Source organism: Anomalospiza imberbis, chromosome 5 (genome assembly GCF_031753505.1).
Source record: "Anomalospiza imberbis isolate Cuckoo-Finch-1a 21T00152 chromosome 5, ASM3175350v1, whole genome shotgun sequence".
Taxonomy (NCBI): Eukaryota; Metazoa; Chordata; class Aves; order Passeriformes; family Viduidae; genus Anomalospiza; species Anomalospiza imberbis.
Window position 1 is genome coordinate 60,567,502 of NC_089685.1, and position 16,459 is coordinate 60,583,960.

Here is a 16,459-nt window from a genome sequence, read left to right on the forward strand (position 1 = left end):
TATTTGTATCCTACAGCTGCTGCACTGAGCCAGGCCTGGGCTTACTTGAGGGACTGCAAATGGGCTGAAACTCCCATCTGCTCCTTTTAATGCTGCTTAATGGTGTGTCCTCCAGGGCATCCACCAGAGGTGGCAAAGAGCACCCCTCCGCCCACGCTCAGCATGAACCAAGCGCTACAAAACAAAGCTGAAATATGACAAATTCGGCACAGATGTGACCTAAGCCAGAGCAGTATGGTGCCAGAGGTGAAGAAAAGAGCACGGCATCTTGGACCTCATTTCCTCCTCCACATACCACCATGGCCACACCAGATGCCCTGCAGGATGTGATCCTAGATAACATGGGAGGTCTCCAGCCTTTCTGGTGGCTGTATGGGATCTGTTCTGGAGCCATCATGGCTGAATAGGCACCCTCCCCTAAACACTCCTCCATGCCTGGCGTTCCCAGTGCTCCCCATTCCTCTGTCCCAAAGCCAAAATACCCAGATCCCTCCTTGTCGTGGCCTGAGTGGGTCTTTGCCCTTTAGAGCATCCCACGGAGACCAGCATCAGTCAGAGAAAACCATGGGAGGAATCAAAGCCTGGCATGTAGCAGGAGCTGTCCCTCACTTCCCAGGAAGCTAACCACAGTCTCTCCCTTAGAACAGAGCTTCACAAGACCCCAGAATGCAATCCCAGCCCTCCCTGGAGCTGGATGCCCATTTTCCCTGCAAAGAAGTCACACCCTGCCACATAGATGCAATCCCTGGGCTAAGAGTCACAGACAGTCGCTTGCTGGAGCCCGCCCAAGAGCAATGAGCTTTCCAAGTCCTTTCCCTTTCTTGGGGGTCTGGTAGTCACATAAACAGGAAGAGCCTGGCCCTCTCCCTCCCCCTTCCAGGGCTTGCCTCCCTCCCCTCCTCTGCGGCGGGCGCCGGCATGATGCAAGCCCCAGGCTGGGCTGCTTAGCCCCCTCGGGAGGAGCTGCCGGCTGGCCCCTGACCTCCAGGCTCCGCATTTCCTGTGGCAGCCCAGGAGGGAGACGAGGCCCCTTCTTCCAGACGCTGGGGCTGGGCGTAAAGGGGCCTCTATGGGCCAGCCTGCGGGGAAAAGGAAAGGTCATGGCGGTCCTTTGCCTGCAGCAGCCCGAGGTCGAAGGAGGCAAAGATGCCAGCAGCCCCGGTGGAGGTGGGAGCATCACTGGGACACAGGCGTCCAGCCTAAATGACAGGGCAAGGGCCATGCTCCTGCCCCCGCCCTGCAGCCAGTTCTCCAAACCCTTCTTTATCTCCTGGCGTTTATTTTTAAAGGCTTTGTGGCCTTCTCTCCCAAAACCAAAGGCAGCCACATCAGGTCTGGGCTGCTGCCCAGGAGGGAGCAGAGCCCATGCCTGCAGAAGAAGGGTGCAGCTGCAAAGCCCAGCACTGTTAACCCTCAGCAAGCTAAACCCAGCTGCAGGAAAAGCTGCCTGTCCTAAAATTAAGAAGCTGGACTGCTGCCTAGGAGGGTATTACCCCTTTCCCCCAGGTCCCTCTAGGGAGGACTAAGCTGAGACAGGCATCCCCCGACTCCTCCACACATCTCCCATGGGTCATGACAGGGAACACGACTGAGATCTGCAGAGGGAACCAGGAAGAAGGACAGAGTCTTGCTGAAGGCATTCAGTTTAAGAGGCATATCCCTGTCTCTGGGGTCCCAGTCCACACTTGGGCTCTCTGCAAGCCCTGGCTTCTAAAGGCCCAGGATGCTGAGCACATGTGATGCCCGCTCTTCACGACCTGGCAAGAGGTGCCGGATGCCTGGGGAGAGCAGGGAGGAGGGATGGCATCCCGGATGGAAACCTCTGGTATGCCTCTGCACTGATCTCCACTCTGCCCTGGAATGTGCCGGCCAGCAGCATGTGGGAAAGTGGAGGCAGCAGAGACCTTGGATGTGTCAGCTCCCCGGCTGAGTAAACAAGAGGAGCCCTGGCAAGCATTCAGCCCCAACTATCCAAGACCTTGAAAAAAAGGGGGCTGGAAACAGGGAGTTTCTTCTGTCCCCTTCTTGCTCAATCTTTGCAAAATATGTCCTAACCTCTCCCCAACCTCAGGTGCTAACACCACCTCCTCATATCCCTAGCAAGTCTGGAGAAGAAGTGTGGGGAGAGACTCTCCCTGCAGAGTTTCCAGCACCATGCTGTTAGATCTAACATCCGGGAGAGACACTGCCTCAAAAGGAGGGTCTGGAGAAGAAAGAGGAAGGATAAAAGGATTTATCACCCCCCACCATGCACACATATCCATGCCCCTTGGCAGTCTCCCAGACAGCAGGGAGCGCAGAGCATGGAGGGAGCTTCCACCAATACTGGCAGTGCCTCGGGGAGCACAGTGAGAGCCGGGACAGAGACACAGTACAGCTCCCAGATAAATACCTCCCCAGCCCCAGATGGGGACATTCCCACTGCGGGGTGCAAGCTCCAGCCACACTCCAGGTTTCAGAGGCTCAAGAGAGGCTGACAGTGCATTCCCTAGTGCTGGTTGGAAACATGTTCCCACCGCTCTTCAGATTAGCAGCATTGCCTTCCTGGTCTCCTCTATAAAGTGCACCTCTGCACCCAGGCACAGGAACATGGGGAAGAGGGGTGGGCTGGGGAAGGTCCCCCTGCATCCCACCAGTGGAGCCCATCATCTCCTGGGGGCCGAAGTCCTGCAGCAGTGGCACTAGGAGGTTGTGCCTTCTGGCCACCATCCCGTGTCCCCTATCGCTCCTCCGCAGGCGCAGACTCCCGGAGAATGAGCCATTGTTCCCCAGCCCTGCAGCCTCTTCCTGTCCCTGTAGGGCTGTGAGACAAACAAAAGCAGAGCCAGACGCCATGGGGAGGAGGCTGGATCTGTTCCCCTCCTCCAGATCCCGCAGCAACCCCACAGGCAGGCAGACGGATGGCCGCCTTGGGGGGAATGGGCAGGGACACCCCTATTTTTAGCTGCTCCTGCATCCCCACCCCCTTCCTTCCGTGGGCCAAAAATACATGGGCTGGATGGACAGGCAAAATCATTAGGATAAAAGAGTTGTCCAGGCCTTGTGTCCAACCACTCCCCTGGTTTCACCTCTTCCCTTTGACCAGAATGGGTTCCCCAAGCATGGTCTCCCACTCCCAACATGGATGACTTATCTCTTAATCCCCATTCCCTATATCCCCATATCCTCTCTCTGTACAGTCTACCCTTCCTCACCCCCACATGCCACTCCCCCTCTGCTCTATGGATGCATCTCCCATTCCTTGATGGTCCCCTCTCCCATGCCACACCAGCCCTGGGGACCTTCTCCCTTCCCCAGTTCCTCCTTTCCCCAAAACACCTTTCTGCACCTCCTCATGCAATTCATTTCCAAAAGGCACAGAGCTTCCCACTCACCCCATCCCCTCCTTCCCCTCTGTATCCCTCCTACCCTCACCATCTCCTCCTTTCTCTCCCCACCCCAAGAACCTCCATCCCAGTTCCCTCTAGCCTGCATGGGCTTTAAACTCCTGTAGATATGCTGCCCCTCCTTGTCCTGCCAAGGGAACATATTTGAGGAAGGGCAAAGAAACTCACAGATCCCCCTGCACACAGAGAGCTGCTTCTCCAAGTACCAAATTTATATCTAAGCCCTCCCCTCAGTCCCTCCTGCACTGACTTTTACAAGGTCTGTGAAAAAGAACTGGAGAATCAAGGGTGGGGTTGTTCTGGGGAGATCTATTCTACATACATAAATATATATCTTTATATTTACATCTCTTTTCCTAGTATGTGGAATCACAGAAGTGTTTCCAGGCCACAGGCAGCTGTTCCTGGATTACTTCTGGTTTATGCAACATCCTCTCTCCCCCTCCCAGCTATGTCCCAAACCCCCCTTCCCTCTCCTCTGTGCCCATGTAAAACTCGGAGGGAAAGCATAGATCAGGATCTGTCCTGGGGTCTGTCCCTCACACCCAGCAGCACCCCACAACATCCACAGCAGCCCTACAGCACCCCACATCCCTGGCCAACAGACAGGAATAGCATACCAGGAGGAAGCTGGGGAGTGTGGGGGGAGGAGGAAAGATGAAAATATTTGGGATAGGAGGAGATGGGCAGAGGGAGGGAGGCAACCCGCCAACAAGCCTGGGAACTCATCTGTACCTCCTCCTGGGCTTTGGCAAAGCCCGAGGCTTTGAGTTCCCAGCCCTGCTCCCAGGGGAAAAGCACACACTCCCCTCTTTGCAAATCCCACAAGTAAGACGTGGTCAGTCCCATTCCTTCTGCCTCCCACTGCTCCAGGGGAGGGGAGGAGCTGGTGGGGAAAGTTAGAAGTGGGTGTTTACAGGGTTATCCACCCCACTTCCAGCATGAGTGGGTCTAATCCACTGCTTCTGCCTGCCTGGTGGTGCTCACCACAATCTCTCCACTTTCCTTCCCCAGTGCAACACAAAGATTCTGGGAACCAGACCGCTCTGGTCCCTTTCCCTGCTTATCTCAAAGGCAACAGGCACGGTGTGGGGGATTCACAGCAAAAATGGGTTGAGCCTGGCTGAGCACATCTGGGGGTTCAGCCAGAGGAGAAATCACCCCAGTGGAGAAACTATAGGGCATGAGGGATCCAGTGCCTACAAAGCCAGAGCTGGCATCAGACCAGGGATGCTCTTGGCAAGACGCTGGGTGCTTGCGCCTATCCCTTGCCCCAGGGTGTCGCCTCCTGCCACCACTCTGGCTTGCTCACCCTAAAACCGGCTTTGCCTTCAGCTCATCCCCAGGGCAGTGAGACATGGACTGGAGGCAGCACCGAGGGCCATGGGCTGGGAGCAGGGAGAAAGGACCTGACAGCACCAGTGTGAGGGGGAGCTGGATGAGGCCATGCCTGGTGGGGCAAGGGAGCTCTCTGCACCCCCATCCCCATTGTGGCAGGGTTCTGTCCCCCACCCCGCTGCTTGCAGTAATCCCCATACCCATGTGGTATGTGCCCTCATGGCCCCAAGAGAAGAATGGAAACATCTGGAAGTCACCTGCAAATGAGCAGCACTTTCAGTTAATGAGGAAATATGAGCCAGAGACCCTGGGCAGCAACAGGATATCTGCTTCTTGTGCACTGAGCAAGGCACCCCCTTCCCACAGAGCCCCCTGCCTGCCCTCCCTCTTCAGGAAGTTTCCAGCACTGTTGTGCTCTTGGAGGTCCATCCCTGGAAATTTCCCAGGGAAGGAGGGAAGGTGGGAAGGCAGCAAACTGAAATGGCAGGGAATATAAACCCATGGGTGTTTATATGGAGTGGATCCTATCACAAGCTGGGATGCCCTCATCACCTTCCCTTGGCTTCTCCCAGGCACTAGGGAAAGGGAGTAGAGGGATTTTTCTTTATTGGAGGGGAGTCCTGCATCAGCCTCCTTCAGGCATTGAGTCTGAGAGTGGAAGGCACTGCAAAGTGAGCTAGGGTGAAGGACTGAGCACCAGGAAGTGGGGCAGAGACTTCAGCCCCTCCACATCTGTCCATTCCTCTCTCCCTCCCCATCACCTTCAGTCACCCATAAGACCTCAACCCTGTGTTGGAGGGATGAGTGCTGGGAAGATGAGGGGATGCAATTTGCACAGCCCTGTCTTTGATGTTGTGTAAATCCTCATCTGGGAAAGCTGCTGGGCCACTTCTCTGCTCCATGATAAGCCCAGTAGCCAGTCTCTCTGTAATGGTGAGACTGGTACTGTTGCCTGGGGCATAGGGTTACAGATGGGATGAAACGTTGGGGTGACTGAAGGTAAATGAGGTAGCTGGGCTGGGAGGGGTCCAGGCATAAGCTCCTGCCTAGGGCACCCATGAGTGGTACAGTGACTCTGCATCACTGTTCAGCCCCACAGCCACCTCTCATTTATCAGCCGAGGTGGATAAATAGGCTGAGAAGCAGGATTGTATGGATTGACTTTCCAGGCTGTTGTATATGAAAGAAGGGGGTGTAACCGAGCAGCCAGAGGCCAGCACGAGTACTGAGACCCAGAGCTGGCACATACCCTGACCCTTGAGGTCTTCAAAGCACCTCCATGCTAGACCTAGAAGTACAAAAGCCAGAGCTTGGCTGGCATGGCTGCAAGATCAGAGGTTTGGGGAAGGATACTGAAGAGAAGGCATTTCCAGATGCTTCCCTGGAAATGAAGCCCATTCTGGCCCGGAGCACAGACATGCTTGGAGTAGGAGTGAGAAGGAGGCAGTGGAGAGCCGGCCGCCCTGCAAGAAGCGGAACGTGGCCCCTATCCCATCTGGAAAAGATTTGTTCTGCATTCCCCAGTGGAGGTGGCTGCCATTGCCCGGGCTCTGCTTCCTGACGCAGCCTCTGCTGCAGGGCACAGGGATGGGGGTGAGGGAGCGCCCCTCATGCAGGGTGGAGAAAATGCCCTGGCAGGCCATGGGAGGAGACCCAAAGAAAGGGTCTTTTCCTGCCTCTCCCACCACCCCCATTAGCTTCCACTGAGCAGGACCTAGGGGAAGGAATGCCTACCATACCCCTGGGAAGCTGGGAGGATGCATGTCATGATTTCTCCTCCTTTCCTCACTGATGGCAGAGCTCATCTATCAGAGCTAAGCTTCCATCTTCCTCCAAGACACAGACCCACTTAAAGTACCACCAACATGCACATACGGTCTTAATTCCTAATGGAGAAAATTTCCACAGAATGCAGAAACTCCAACTTCCATTTTGCAGAAGAGAAGCCAGAGAACAGTGCCAAACCCTACTACTGCTACTTAGCAAACCTCTGAGCAATAAGGTGCTCCTGCCTGGGCATCCCAGCACAAGCTACCTGAGCCCAGTGAACAGTCAGGCTCCATTTTGACATCTCCTCTGCAGACATCTTGTCATCCCTTCAGCCAAGCCCTACTTAACCCCAACAAGTCTTGTCTCGCCTTCACCAGCAGAGACACCTCCCTTCTCCTCAACAGGGCCCTGAATAGGTGCTTGTGTGTGGCCAAGTGGCCCCAGCAGAACCACCAAGCCAAGTCTGAAGGCCATGAGGATCACCACTGGCACTGATGATGCTACACCCACCAGCAGGTTGCCCCTCATTGGCACTGATAGTGAAACAGAGTGCAGGTCTTCTGCCCTGTGACCATCAAGGGATAACACACAATGCCAGAGGGATGTGGTGTCCCACATGTGGGCAGAAGCTCTCCCTGGTGCCACCAAAGATCACCTCCTTGCATTTATTCGCTGCCACCCCCTCACCCTGGTGTGACACGCTGTCGCTGGTATGACGCTTGTCCAGATGCATTAACACCTGTCCTGACCCTGTAACAAACACCAGCCTGGCCCACGTGGCCTTCAGGGAGGCTGCCCTCCTGCTAATGCCCAACCCAGTGCTACCCACAGGTCCCAGTATGACCACCCACCTGCAGACCCCAGTCGTGATACACCACTGGGAACTTCCTATCCAATGTGGGATCAGGGGACCCTATGTGATACCCGAGGGGTCACACACACACACACACACACACACACACACACACACACACACACACGGTTCAAACCCCTTTCCTTTGCCCTGCAGCCAGGCTCCTCTAACCAGGTTAGACAGCAACCTGGCCTTCCCCCTTCCCCCAAACCCATTGAAGCAGGCGCCCGGGAGCAGGAGGCAGCCAATGCCGGCAGACGGGAAATGGCACCGGGGAAGCGGGGAGGAGGAGGGGAGCGGCAGAGAAGTTCCTGAAGTTTTCTGTCCTGGATAGCTGGAATAAATCTCATTTTCTCTGGTCTCCTTGCCGAGTCGAGGATTGGCTCAGCAGTGCTGCAGCCCGCCCTCCTCCTTCCCACGTCCCCTCCCCGCCAGCTTCGCTCCCTCTCTCCCGTGGCATCAGGGCGTCAGCCTGGGAGAGCCAGCCTTGGGGGGACAGCCGTGGGAAAAGGAGGGGGGCAATGCCTCCCCTTTCTCCCCCACTCCATTCCGGAACGCAGCACCGATAATCCTTGGAACAAGTTACAGGGGCCTGTGGAGAGTGTCTCGCAACTTTTCGTCTGGAGGACGGGGAAAAAATAATAACCCTGGTTCGAAAGAGGTAAATCCTGAAAGTTTTGGTTCATCAGTTTGTAGAGCTGGGGGTAGGGGGATGCTGGGACAAGAAGGAAAAGGGTGGAGAGGGTTTTTGGAGAGGGGAGAAGCGGGAGGGGTGACAAGGCGATAGAGACCGGGAAGGATGGTAAAAAAGAAAGGGAGCAGAAAGCAGGAATGCAACAGGAAACTGGGAGAGAGGAGAGGGGACACGGGACGGGGGGAGAGGCGGGAAGGAAAGGGAGCGAGAAGACGGTCCCACGGATGGGGGAAGGCAGGAGGACGCTTGTCTCCCAAACCTTGCTCTGGGTACCCCTCAAAGCCCCACAGGCTCTCGGCACCTCAATTTTAGGGGTATGGAGGAAGAAAGGGAGCACTTTTTCACAAGTGGGCAGGGAAGGGATGGCTGGAAACTGCCCACCTCCATAGCTCCAGCCTCCCTCTATGTCCCAGAATGTCTGCTTGGAAAAATATCCTTGTTATACAGAGATATCACTATGTATATATATATATATATAGCAGCCAGCAGCACAGGAGTCAGATTTAGGCGTCTGCCTACTGCCCGGCACGGCTCCAGGGAAGCTGAAAGAGGCCCAACCCAGCCAGCCAAGCCCCTTTCCCCCTTCCCCAAAAGCCTGTCCCTGCTGGCTTTCCTCATCCCAAAGCAGTCACCTAATAGGGGAACTCAGCCTCCCTTCCTTCGGGGAAAGGGAGGTTTTTCATCACTCAGGAAGGCTGGGAAAGCCTTCCTGGCCACCCACAGCCATTTCCACCCGCTCTTCCTGCTGTTGAGACCACCCCAAATTTCTCACTCCCTTTTGCAGTATGTCCCCTTTGGGGGAGGGAAGACGCTGCTTTCAGCAGTCCTATCCAACTAGACATCTGGATTATTTTCCCCCCCTTTTTGGTTTCCGCTCTTCCCAGCAAGCAGAACAGCTCTGGCCATTCCCAGCTAGTGGAAAACCAGTGGTAACCAGCTGAACTCAGAGGGAAATGGGGGAGCCCAGGCTGGGAGGAGGAGGAGGTGGTGGGTCTTCGAGGCAGGGGGCTTCCCAGAAGAGGCAAGACAGGAACCAGAGAGAGTATGCCAGGGAAGGGGAGGTCGTGGTGTGCTGTGGGCTTGCTGTGCCAGGAACTGGCGAACACCAAGGGCTCCCAGATGGAAGCAGTGTCACCCAGACAGAGAGATGGCCAGGCAGAGGGGTCCCTTTGCACAGTGGAGGAAAGGACAGCAGACAGGTCACCCTTTGCCCACAGAATCACGAGTTTCCCTGGCATGGAGGAGTCTGTTCGGGTGAAGGGGAGGGCTCAAAGGGGGCAGGGAACCACACCAGGGGCAGAAGGAAAGAAGGGAAAAGGGGAAATTGGAAGGAGGAAAAGCCCAACAGGCCTGCCAGAAACCTGCCATCCAGGTAGGGTTGGGCACCAGCTGCTTCACTCCCTCCCTTACTCTCTCCCTCCCTCCTCTTCCCAGTGCTTGCTGCCTGCCAGCAGGCAAGGAGAGCCAGGGGCCAGGAGTTGCTGGCTTGATTCCCTGTGGTGACCAAGTGACAAGGAAGGAGAAATACTTTCCTCCACCCCATTCTCTCACTCAGTAGTTGTCCAGATAGGGGACAAGGGGATGTTCTCCTCCCACATCCTCCCCTTTTCCTTGCCTCACCACCCCATCCCAAGGTGTGATGTCCCCCATAGGGGTGTGCAGGGCAGCTGTGTTGCGTGGGGGATCTGGGGCAGGGTAGGAGGGTCCCCCCTGGCTGGTGCAGCACATGTTAAAGGGGACAGCCCCCACTTTGGGTTTCTCAGGGGCTCCAATGTGCAGAGGAAAGGGAAAACTTGAGTGCCATAGCTCACCTAATCCCCTCTCCCAGAGTCATGTGCTTTCCTGGGAGATCCTGGGGACAGTTCAAAAATAGGGTTGCATCTCTCGCCCTGTGATCCCAAGGCCCCAGTTGCGCTGCAGGGACCACCCCGGTAGTTTCCTTTGCACTCCAGGAGAGCCCTGACCCAATAGCTATGGGTGGGCTTCTGCCACAAAAAGGAAATAGCTCCCCAGTTGTCCCCTCACCCCAAATCTGCCACAAAAAGGAAATAGCTCCCCAGTTGTCCCCTCACCCCAAATCTGCCACGTGCCTGGTTTGTCCTGGCTGCAAGGCAGCACTGCATGGCATCTGTGGGCAGGAGGAAGACATGAGCTGCACGAGCTGGGGGCCAGCAGGAACCCAACCTGCCACCATTCTGTCCCTGAGGCCACCAGTCACTGCCACCCCAGGAGGCCACTGCCACCCTGGGGAGGCAGCCAATGGTGCTGGGCGCTGCTGGGGGAGGTTTGTTTTTCCTCCCCCAGTCATTAACCCCTGGCAGATAAGAGAGGCCCCGGGTGAGCAAACAAGGCCAGGGCAAAGCAAAAATGCATCTAGCCAGCCAGGAAAGCAATTTCATGTCCAGGACTTCCCTTCACCAGAGCCTTTGCCATGCTGGCACTGCCTGGCTGCTCCAAGGCGATGCACGGACAAGGAGGAGAGGCAGGGAACATGGCAGCAGTGGGGGTCCCAGCACATGGAGATCAAGAGATGTGAGGCTCCTGCGTCACCTCTTGGCATGCTGTCCTCCACAGCCAGCCCTGCTGGAGGGGCTCAGCTCTGTCCTGATGCCCCAGCCACAGAACTGAGCCCAGGGAAGAATACATCCCCAGCTGGCTACTCAGGCCACTGACACTCTGAGATGCCTTTCAGCCAAATCCTTTCCTTTCCCCAACCCACCCTCTCACACTTGCTATGCACACCAGCAGGGGATCTGCCCATCTCAGAGTCCTCCCCACTGACTGGGAGGTCATCACCCTGCCGTGCATCCAGCTGCTGCTTCCTGCCTGTCCCTCAGTGCCTCTGGGACCTGCCTGAGTGCAGCACCCACCCCACCTTCTCCCTCAGGCTCAGGCAATCACCTCCTTTGCCGTGCCTCGGTTTCCCCTGTCTGCAGAGCAGCTGCCCTCCCCACACTGCTGACTCCCTGCTTCTCCAACATGTCTGCCCAGCACCCGAGGACCCAGCCACTGAAGGACAAACAAAGCAATATACAAATATTGCATTTTTGCTTCCCACCACTCCTCCCCAAGAAGCACATGGGCCCCAGGCCTCACCCTCTCCTCAAGGGCTCATCTGAATAGCAAAAAGGAGGGAGAGGTTTCTCGCCCCAGGAGCTGGGGCAGCCAAGCAGGGCATTGCTCTGGGAGGAGGTTCTGCCTCGGAGGGAAATCCTCAGCCTGTGTTGTGGCGTGGGTCTGGCAAAGCTGCTTTGCAGACGGGAAACTAAGGCATACTGAGGTAGGTCAGCAAGGTGAGGGAGACATGTTTTTGGAGAAAAGCCTTTTTCTTCCTCCCCAAAAGAAGGGCCAGATAAGGGGGCAGCCAGTAGCAACCTCGCCGCTGCCTTATGCACCACCTTTAACCTCCTCAGGGAGTTCTGTGGATACAACCAATGGGATTGGGAAAATCCTGTCCAAGGGCTTCACTGTTCCTCTTGCCTTGTTTAGGTGGCCAACAAGGGGACCAGTGCTCTTCCCCTGCCAGTCCACCTGAAGCTCTCTTCATTGCCTGCTGCCCCATCCGTGAGTGGCACCCACTCGCCCAGCGGCAGTAGAAGACAGTGGATTAATCTCTTAAGTCCACGACCAGACACAGCTTCCAGTGACCTCTGCAGAACGGGGAGTGACCCAGACACCCCCTGGAGACATCTGTGTGCCACCACTGTCCTCACCACTGAGGACATACCCTCTGAGGGTGATTTCATGAGCACAACGTAGTGCAGGGAAGCAGGAAACCTGCCGACAGCCAAAGTGACATGATCTGTTATCCCAAGAGCATTGGAGCAGAAGCAATGGAGAGGCTGGGGATGTGACAAGACCACCCCAGTGCCGGAAGCCTGGTGAGGGCTGATTTTGGAGCTTTTTCAAAGGCAGGGTGAAGGGTGCAACATGAGCCTGGGGAAGCTGCCAGTGCTCAGCTGGGTGTCAGGCTCCCACGGCAAGCGGCGGCTGAGGTCGGAGCTGACGCCGGACATGATCAGCCCTCCGCTGGGCGACTTCCGGCACACCATGCATGTGGGGCGCGGCGGGGACGTCTTCGGGGACACCTCTTTCCTTAGCAACCACGGCGGGGCTGACACGGCCAAACCCAACAACTTCTTCGCCCGGACGCTGCGGCACGTCCGCCGGAGCCCGCTGAAGAGACGGGGCAGTGGGGGCCAGATGGGGGCCTCGCCCGCCCCCCCGGCCATCTCACCCATCATCAAGAACGCCGTGTCGCTGCCACAGCTCAATGAGGGCATGTATGATGGAGGCAGCGGCGGCCGGGGCTTGACCAGCAAGTTCTCCTTCAAAAGTGCCTCCAACAGCTTCTCCAAAACACACCAGGCCTATGGTGAGTGAAGCGCGAGGCAGAGGCTGGTGCGCAGGTACTGAGCATCCTCTGCAGCCCTCCTCCACTGCTCCATGCCTCAGTTTCCTCCGCAGTGAGGAACTTAGGGTTTTAAGGAGAGATGGGATATTTAAGACTGCCCCATCTTGACAATCCCTCCAAGCAGATAATGCTAACCTTGCTCTGAACCACGGTCCTTGCTCCTGCCCTTGGAAGGTCTCCTCCCGGGGTGTCCCCCTCAAAGCGGGGCAGGGATGGTTTCTCTGTTTCTGGCCCTGTCCTATAGCCCCATACAGCTGGCAGCCTGTAAGGCTCATGTAAGGGAGCACCCCCCATCTACCCTCAGCCCTACACCTTTCACTTGAGCAGCCTCCCCAAGGAAGCCAAAAAGGTGCTGGGACAGTGGAGCAATTTCCATTCCAAGGTTGTGAGGTCAAGGGGACCCACAGCAGGGCCTTCCCCACCTCCACACAGATGCTCTAACCCTGCCCTAGCTGTGCCAACTTCTACATCTCCATGTGCTGCTCTTTAGGGACTCCATCCACCCTTCTCCCATCGTGTCCACATCCATCCCTGCCAGCCAGGGTGCCCTTTGGGGAAGGGTTGTGGGAAGGACGGGACAGGACATCTGTGTGGCTCTTCTCCAGCCTCACAGCACTGGGTTGTGCTCAGCTTTTCCCCAGGGAGGGAGGTCTGGAGCAGAAGGTCTCAGGGTGGGGGCTGGATCTGGGGTGCCTGCAGCAGCCGGGGGAGGTGGCAAGGCTCAGAGGCAAAGGCAGGCTGAGGCAATGCTGCCATCTCCTGGTCCCACCTGCCTGGCTCAGCCCCCACTGCCATCTTACCGAGCCCAGAGCCCACCTGGAGACCCTCTGCTGGGCCTCTGGGCTTTGGAGATGTCCACAGAGACACTGACTTGTCCTTTAGAGGCCATTGCCACTGACAGGCGCATGACCTGAGCCACTTGGTCAGCAGTGTCACTTTTGCCCTGCAGAAGTAAGTCAGGCTTCCTCCCTCACCAGCCATATCTTCTGCCTCACAGGGCTGGAGTCCGGATTTTGTACCATCCCCCGTGTCCCTCGTTTGGAAAAGGCCCAAGAGAACACCTGTCCTGGGGAAGATGAGCTGGATCGCTCCGACTCCCTCCTGTCCTTCCGCCTAGACCTGGGGCCCTCCCTGATGAGCGAGCTCCTCCAGGTGATGAGCTTCTCTGAAACCAATGGGAGCGAGGTGGGGGAGGATGGCCCACACCTCCTGTGTGAAGAGGGGACCAAGGACAGGGTCCCTCCAGCAGTGCTTGCATCCCACGAAGAGGACAAGGCAGCATGCAGCTTCTGGGACCACTCCAGGCAGAGCAACCTGTCAGGGGCCAGCTCACTGCCAGGTCTGTCGGTCCATGCCAACGGAGAGGCACATGCCATTGAAGGCGCTGGAGCGAACTCTGTCTGGGCTTCGGGGCCAGGGGCAAAGTCGAGAGGGTCCCCATGGCAAGGCCAATGGAACGACTGCACCATTGAGGCTGGAGAATTTGACCGAGCAGCCCAGGTCCTGGCCCGCCATTACGGTGGGACCAGCACCCCACGGAGCTCGGAGAAGGGCGAGGGTCCCCGGCAGGCCCGGACAAAGACCCCGTGGGAGAGCCCCAGCAGCAGCTTGTGGGGGTCACAAGTGACAAGGGAGAGCCGGTCCCCCGAGGCCAGCTGGAACCAAGGAGAGGAGGAGGAGGAGACCAAGCTCTCCAGCCTGCAGGAAAGCTACAGTGGTGCCCGAGGGGGCCGCAGCAATTCCTTCGAATATGCCGATGAGGAGGAGGAAGAGGACGATGAAGTCAAGGTGTGAACAGCCATCCCGCCCATCACAGGCCCCACCAGAGACACTGGTGCCAGGGTCTTTGCCCTCCTCCCTGTGCCCCACCCGCTGGTGCCAGTGTCACCAGCAGACCCAGTGGGTGACCTCCTTGCCAAGTGGGGGCACTGGGCAGGCTGAGGAGGGCAGGAGGAGAGCCCATGTCCTGGAGGGCTCCCTGGGGCTGGGCCAGGCCGCTGCAGAGGGCCAGTGGGCTCCACAGAGCCAGGCATAGCATCCCTTCTCCAGCCTCACGGCCATTAGACATCAAAGGAACATTCCCATGTGCCAAAGGAACCCCAAATCCTTCCTACTCCATCCCATTCTCCCCAGAGCCCTCTCTCTCAACCCTCAGCCTAGCTCCACCAGCATGTCTGGGGACATAATCCATCCTTCCGCTGACGTCCCCAACCATCCTCTGCAATGGCACGCACGCCTCCTCCCAGAGATATTCCCACTGATAGCTCTGGCATGTAGGGGATGGGGTTTCCCCAGCTCCAGCTGGTGCAAGACCCTTCAGAATAGCACATCTATCACAGGAAGGTCAGCTGGGGTCCCAAGGGGCAGACAAACCCAACAGAGCTGAGCTTTCTCTTTTCCCCTGCTCCCCCACCCCAAAAAAACTGTGTGCTTGGTGGTCAGGAGGCGAGAGCACGCACAGAAATAATCAGGAATGTTTCCATTTGCCTCCTGCTGCTGGGCATCACTTAGGACAGCTTCCTTCCTGACTCCCACTCCCCTCAGCAATTGAGAGGGGAGAAACTTCTTGGCTGACTGGTGGCAAAGGCAGGTTGTCAGGTCACCAGATTCTGCAGTTCAGGCCCTAAAAATCCCTTCTCTTGTCCCTGCCTCAGAAAAAGGCGGCTCCTCTGCAGCCACTCGGTTTGTACCACCATCCTCGTGGTGGTGGCACAGTTTGTGTCTCCTTCTCCCCCTCTCCATTCCCCACACACATCCCTCTTTGCAGCGCACCCCTTCCCAAGGATCATGTGGACCATGGCTGATGTCCGTCGCCGACTGGCCCTGGGTGACACAGCCACCCTGGAATGAGCTGCCCCCCACGCTGGCCCATGTGCAAACTGGCCCTCATAGAAGCGCCTTTGTGCCATGGTGTGGAGCCAACATGCTCGGGGGCTGAGGTCACTGCAGGGACCCTCACAGGACCCCCCTTGTTCTCTGGGACAGGAGGGGGTGTGCAGTGGGAGGAGATGCTGGGCCATGGCTGCAGGACTCTGCTCCCATGCAGCTCACCCGCCACCCGGCTGCTTTTGCCAGGAAGCTCTTCAGAGCACGATAAAGAGCTGCGGGGTGTGCACATGCTGCACGTGGAAGTGCCACTTGCAGCCAGGCCACCAAGGTTAAGGGCAAGCCCATGTTCCCCAGCCTCCCCAAGGGGCTGCCTCATGCCAGCCACCAGCAGCAAACCAGGGCAGGCACCAGCTTCAGGAAGTCCCCAGGTCTGGCCACTGGTACCCAGCAGGATCAGCCTTACTCTCCCTTGCACCTTCCAGGGTGGGGACCTGGGCTCTCAGGATGAGCTCCCCTCTGCCCTGTGCTTCCCAGACCATAACACAAGACCAAAGACCCATATCTGTGGAATTATCCTTTCTGCCTTCCCTCTGTATCCCATGCACTTATTATTGTCCTTATTAAAACAGTTTTGATACTAACTTCTCTGGGGCATCCCCTTGGCTGCTGTGACCTTATTGTCTTCCTTGCTGTGTCTGCTGAAGCCCCAGCCACCAATCCCTCCATCTTTGGCAGCGAGGAAGTGAAAAGAGAGGGCAAGGACACTGCCACCTTGCCTTGGACCAGGCTCTCTGTAAGATGCTCTTCTACTCTGCTCTCCTCCCACCCAGCCTGAAGTGTCCCAGTGTTTGCTGTCACACATCAATCTCACTTTTGGGCTGGCAAGATACTTTTCAATTAGAGCAGCAGCATGTAATAATTGGGACTATTTGCCTGCAGTCCTGTGCAAGGAGGTACTGAGCCACATAACTCAGCCCAAATCCCACTGCCTCCCCTGCCCCATTTTTGATGAGTAGGATCCGCTGTGGAAATGTCAAAGTACTGGCTAACCTCACTGGAATGTGCCAACAGATAAGTGAGGTGAGGTAGAAAGGAAAGTTGGACACAATCCCTTATCTATGGCAGGAATGCTGGCTGGAGGCACACCTGTGCTGTCCATGCCACCTTTTAATTAT

The 16,459-nt window shown here is 56.9% G+C and overlaps 2 protein-coding genes across 3 annotated transcripts in view; one reads left to right on the top strand and one right to left on the bottom strand.

The window, feature by feature from the left end:
- LOC137474548 (arf-GAP with dual PH domain-containing protein 1-like) overlaps positions 1–16,459 on the bottom strand; it is a 177,282-nt gene that overhangs the window by 79,765 nt on the left and 81,058 nt on the right. The window lies entirely within an intron of this gene.
- Positions 7,585–15,925, top strand: CDC42EP1 (CDC42 effector protein 1). Of its 2 annotated transcripts, XM_068191194.1 has the most exons (4): positions 7,585–8,008; positions 9,259–9,413; positions 11,531–12,416; positions 13,453–15,925. In XM_068191194.1, exons 3-4 carry the CDS (start codon positions 11,972–11,974, stop codon positions 14,247–14,249), a joined length of 1,242 nt encoding a protein of 413 aa, XP_068047295.1. In that variant the 5' UTR covers positions 7,585–8,008; positions 9,259–9,413; positions 11,531–11,971; the 3' UTR covers positions 14,250–15,925. The 2 variants fall into 2 exon arrangements, with proteins under 2 accessions (XP_068047295.1, XP_068047294.1); XM_068191193.1 differs by lacking the exon at positions 9,259–9,413 and having other exon boundaries at positions 7,590–8,008.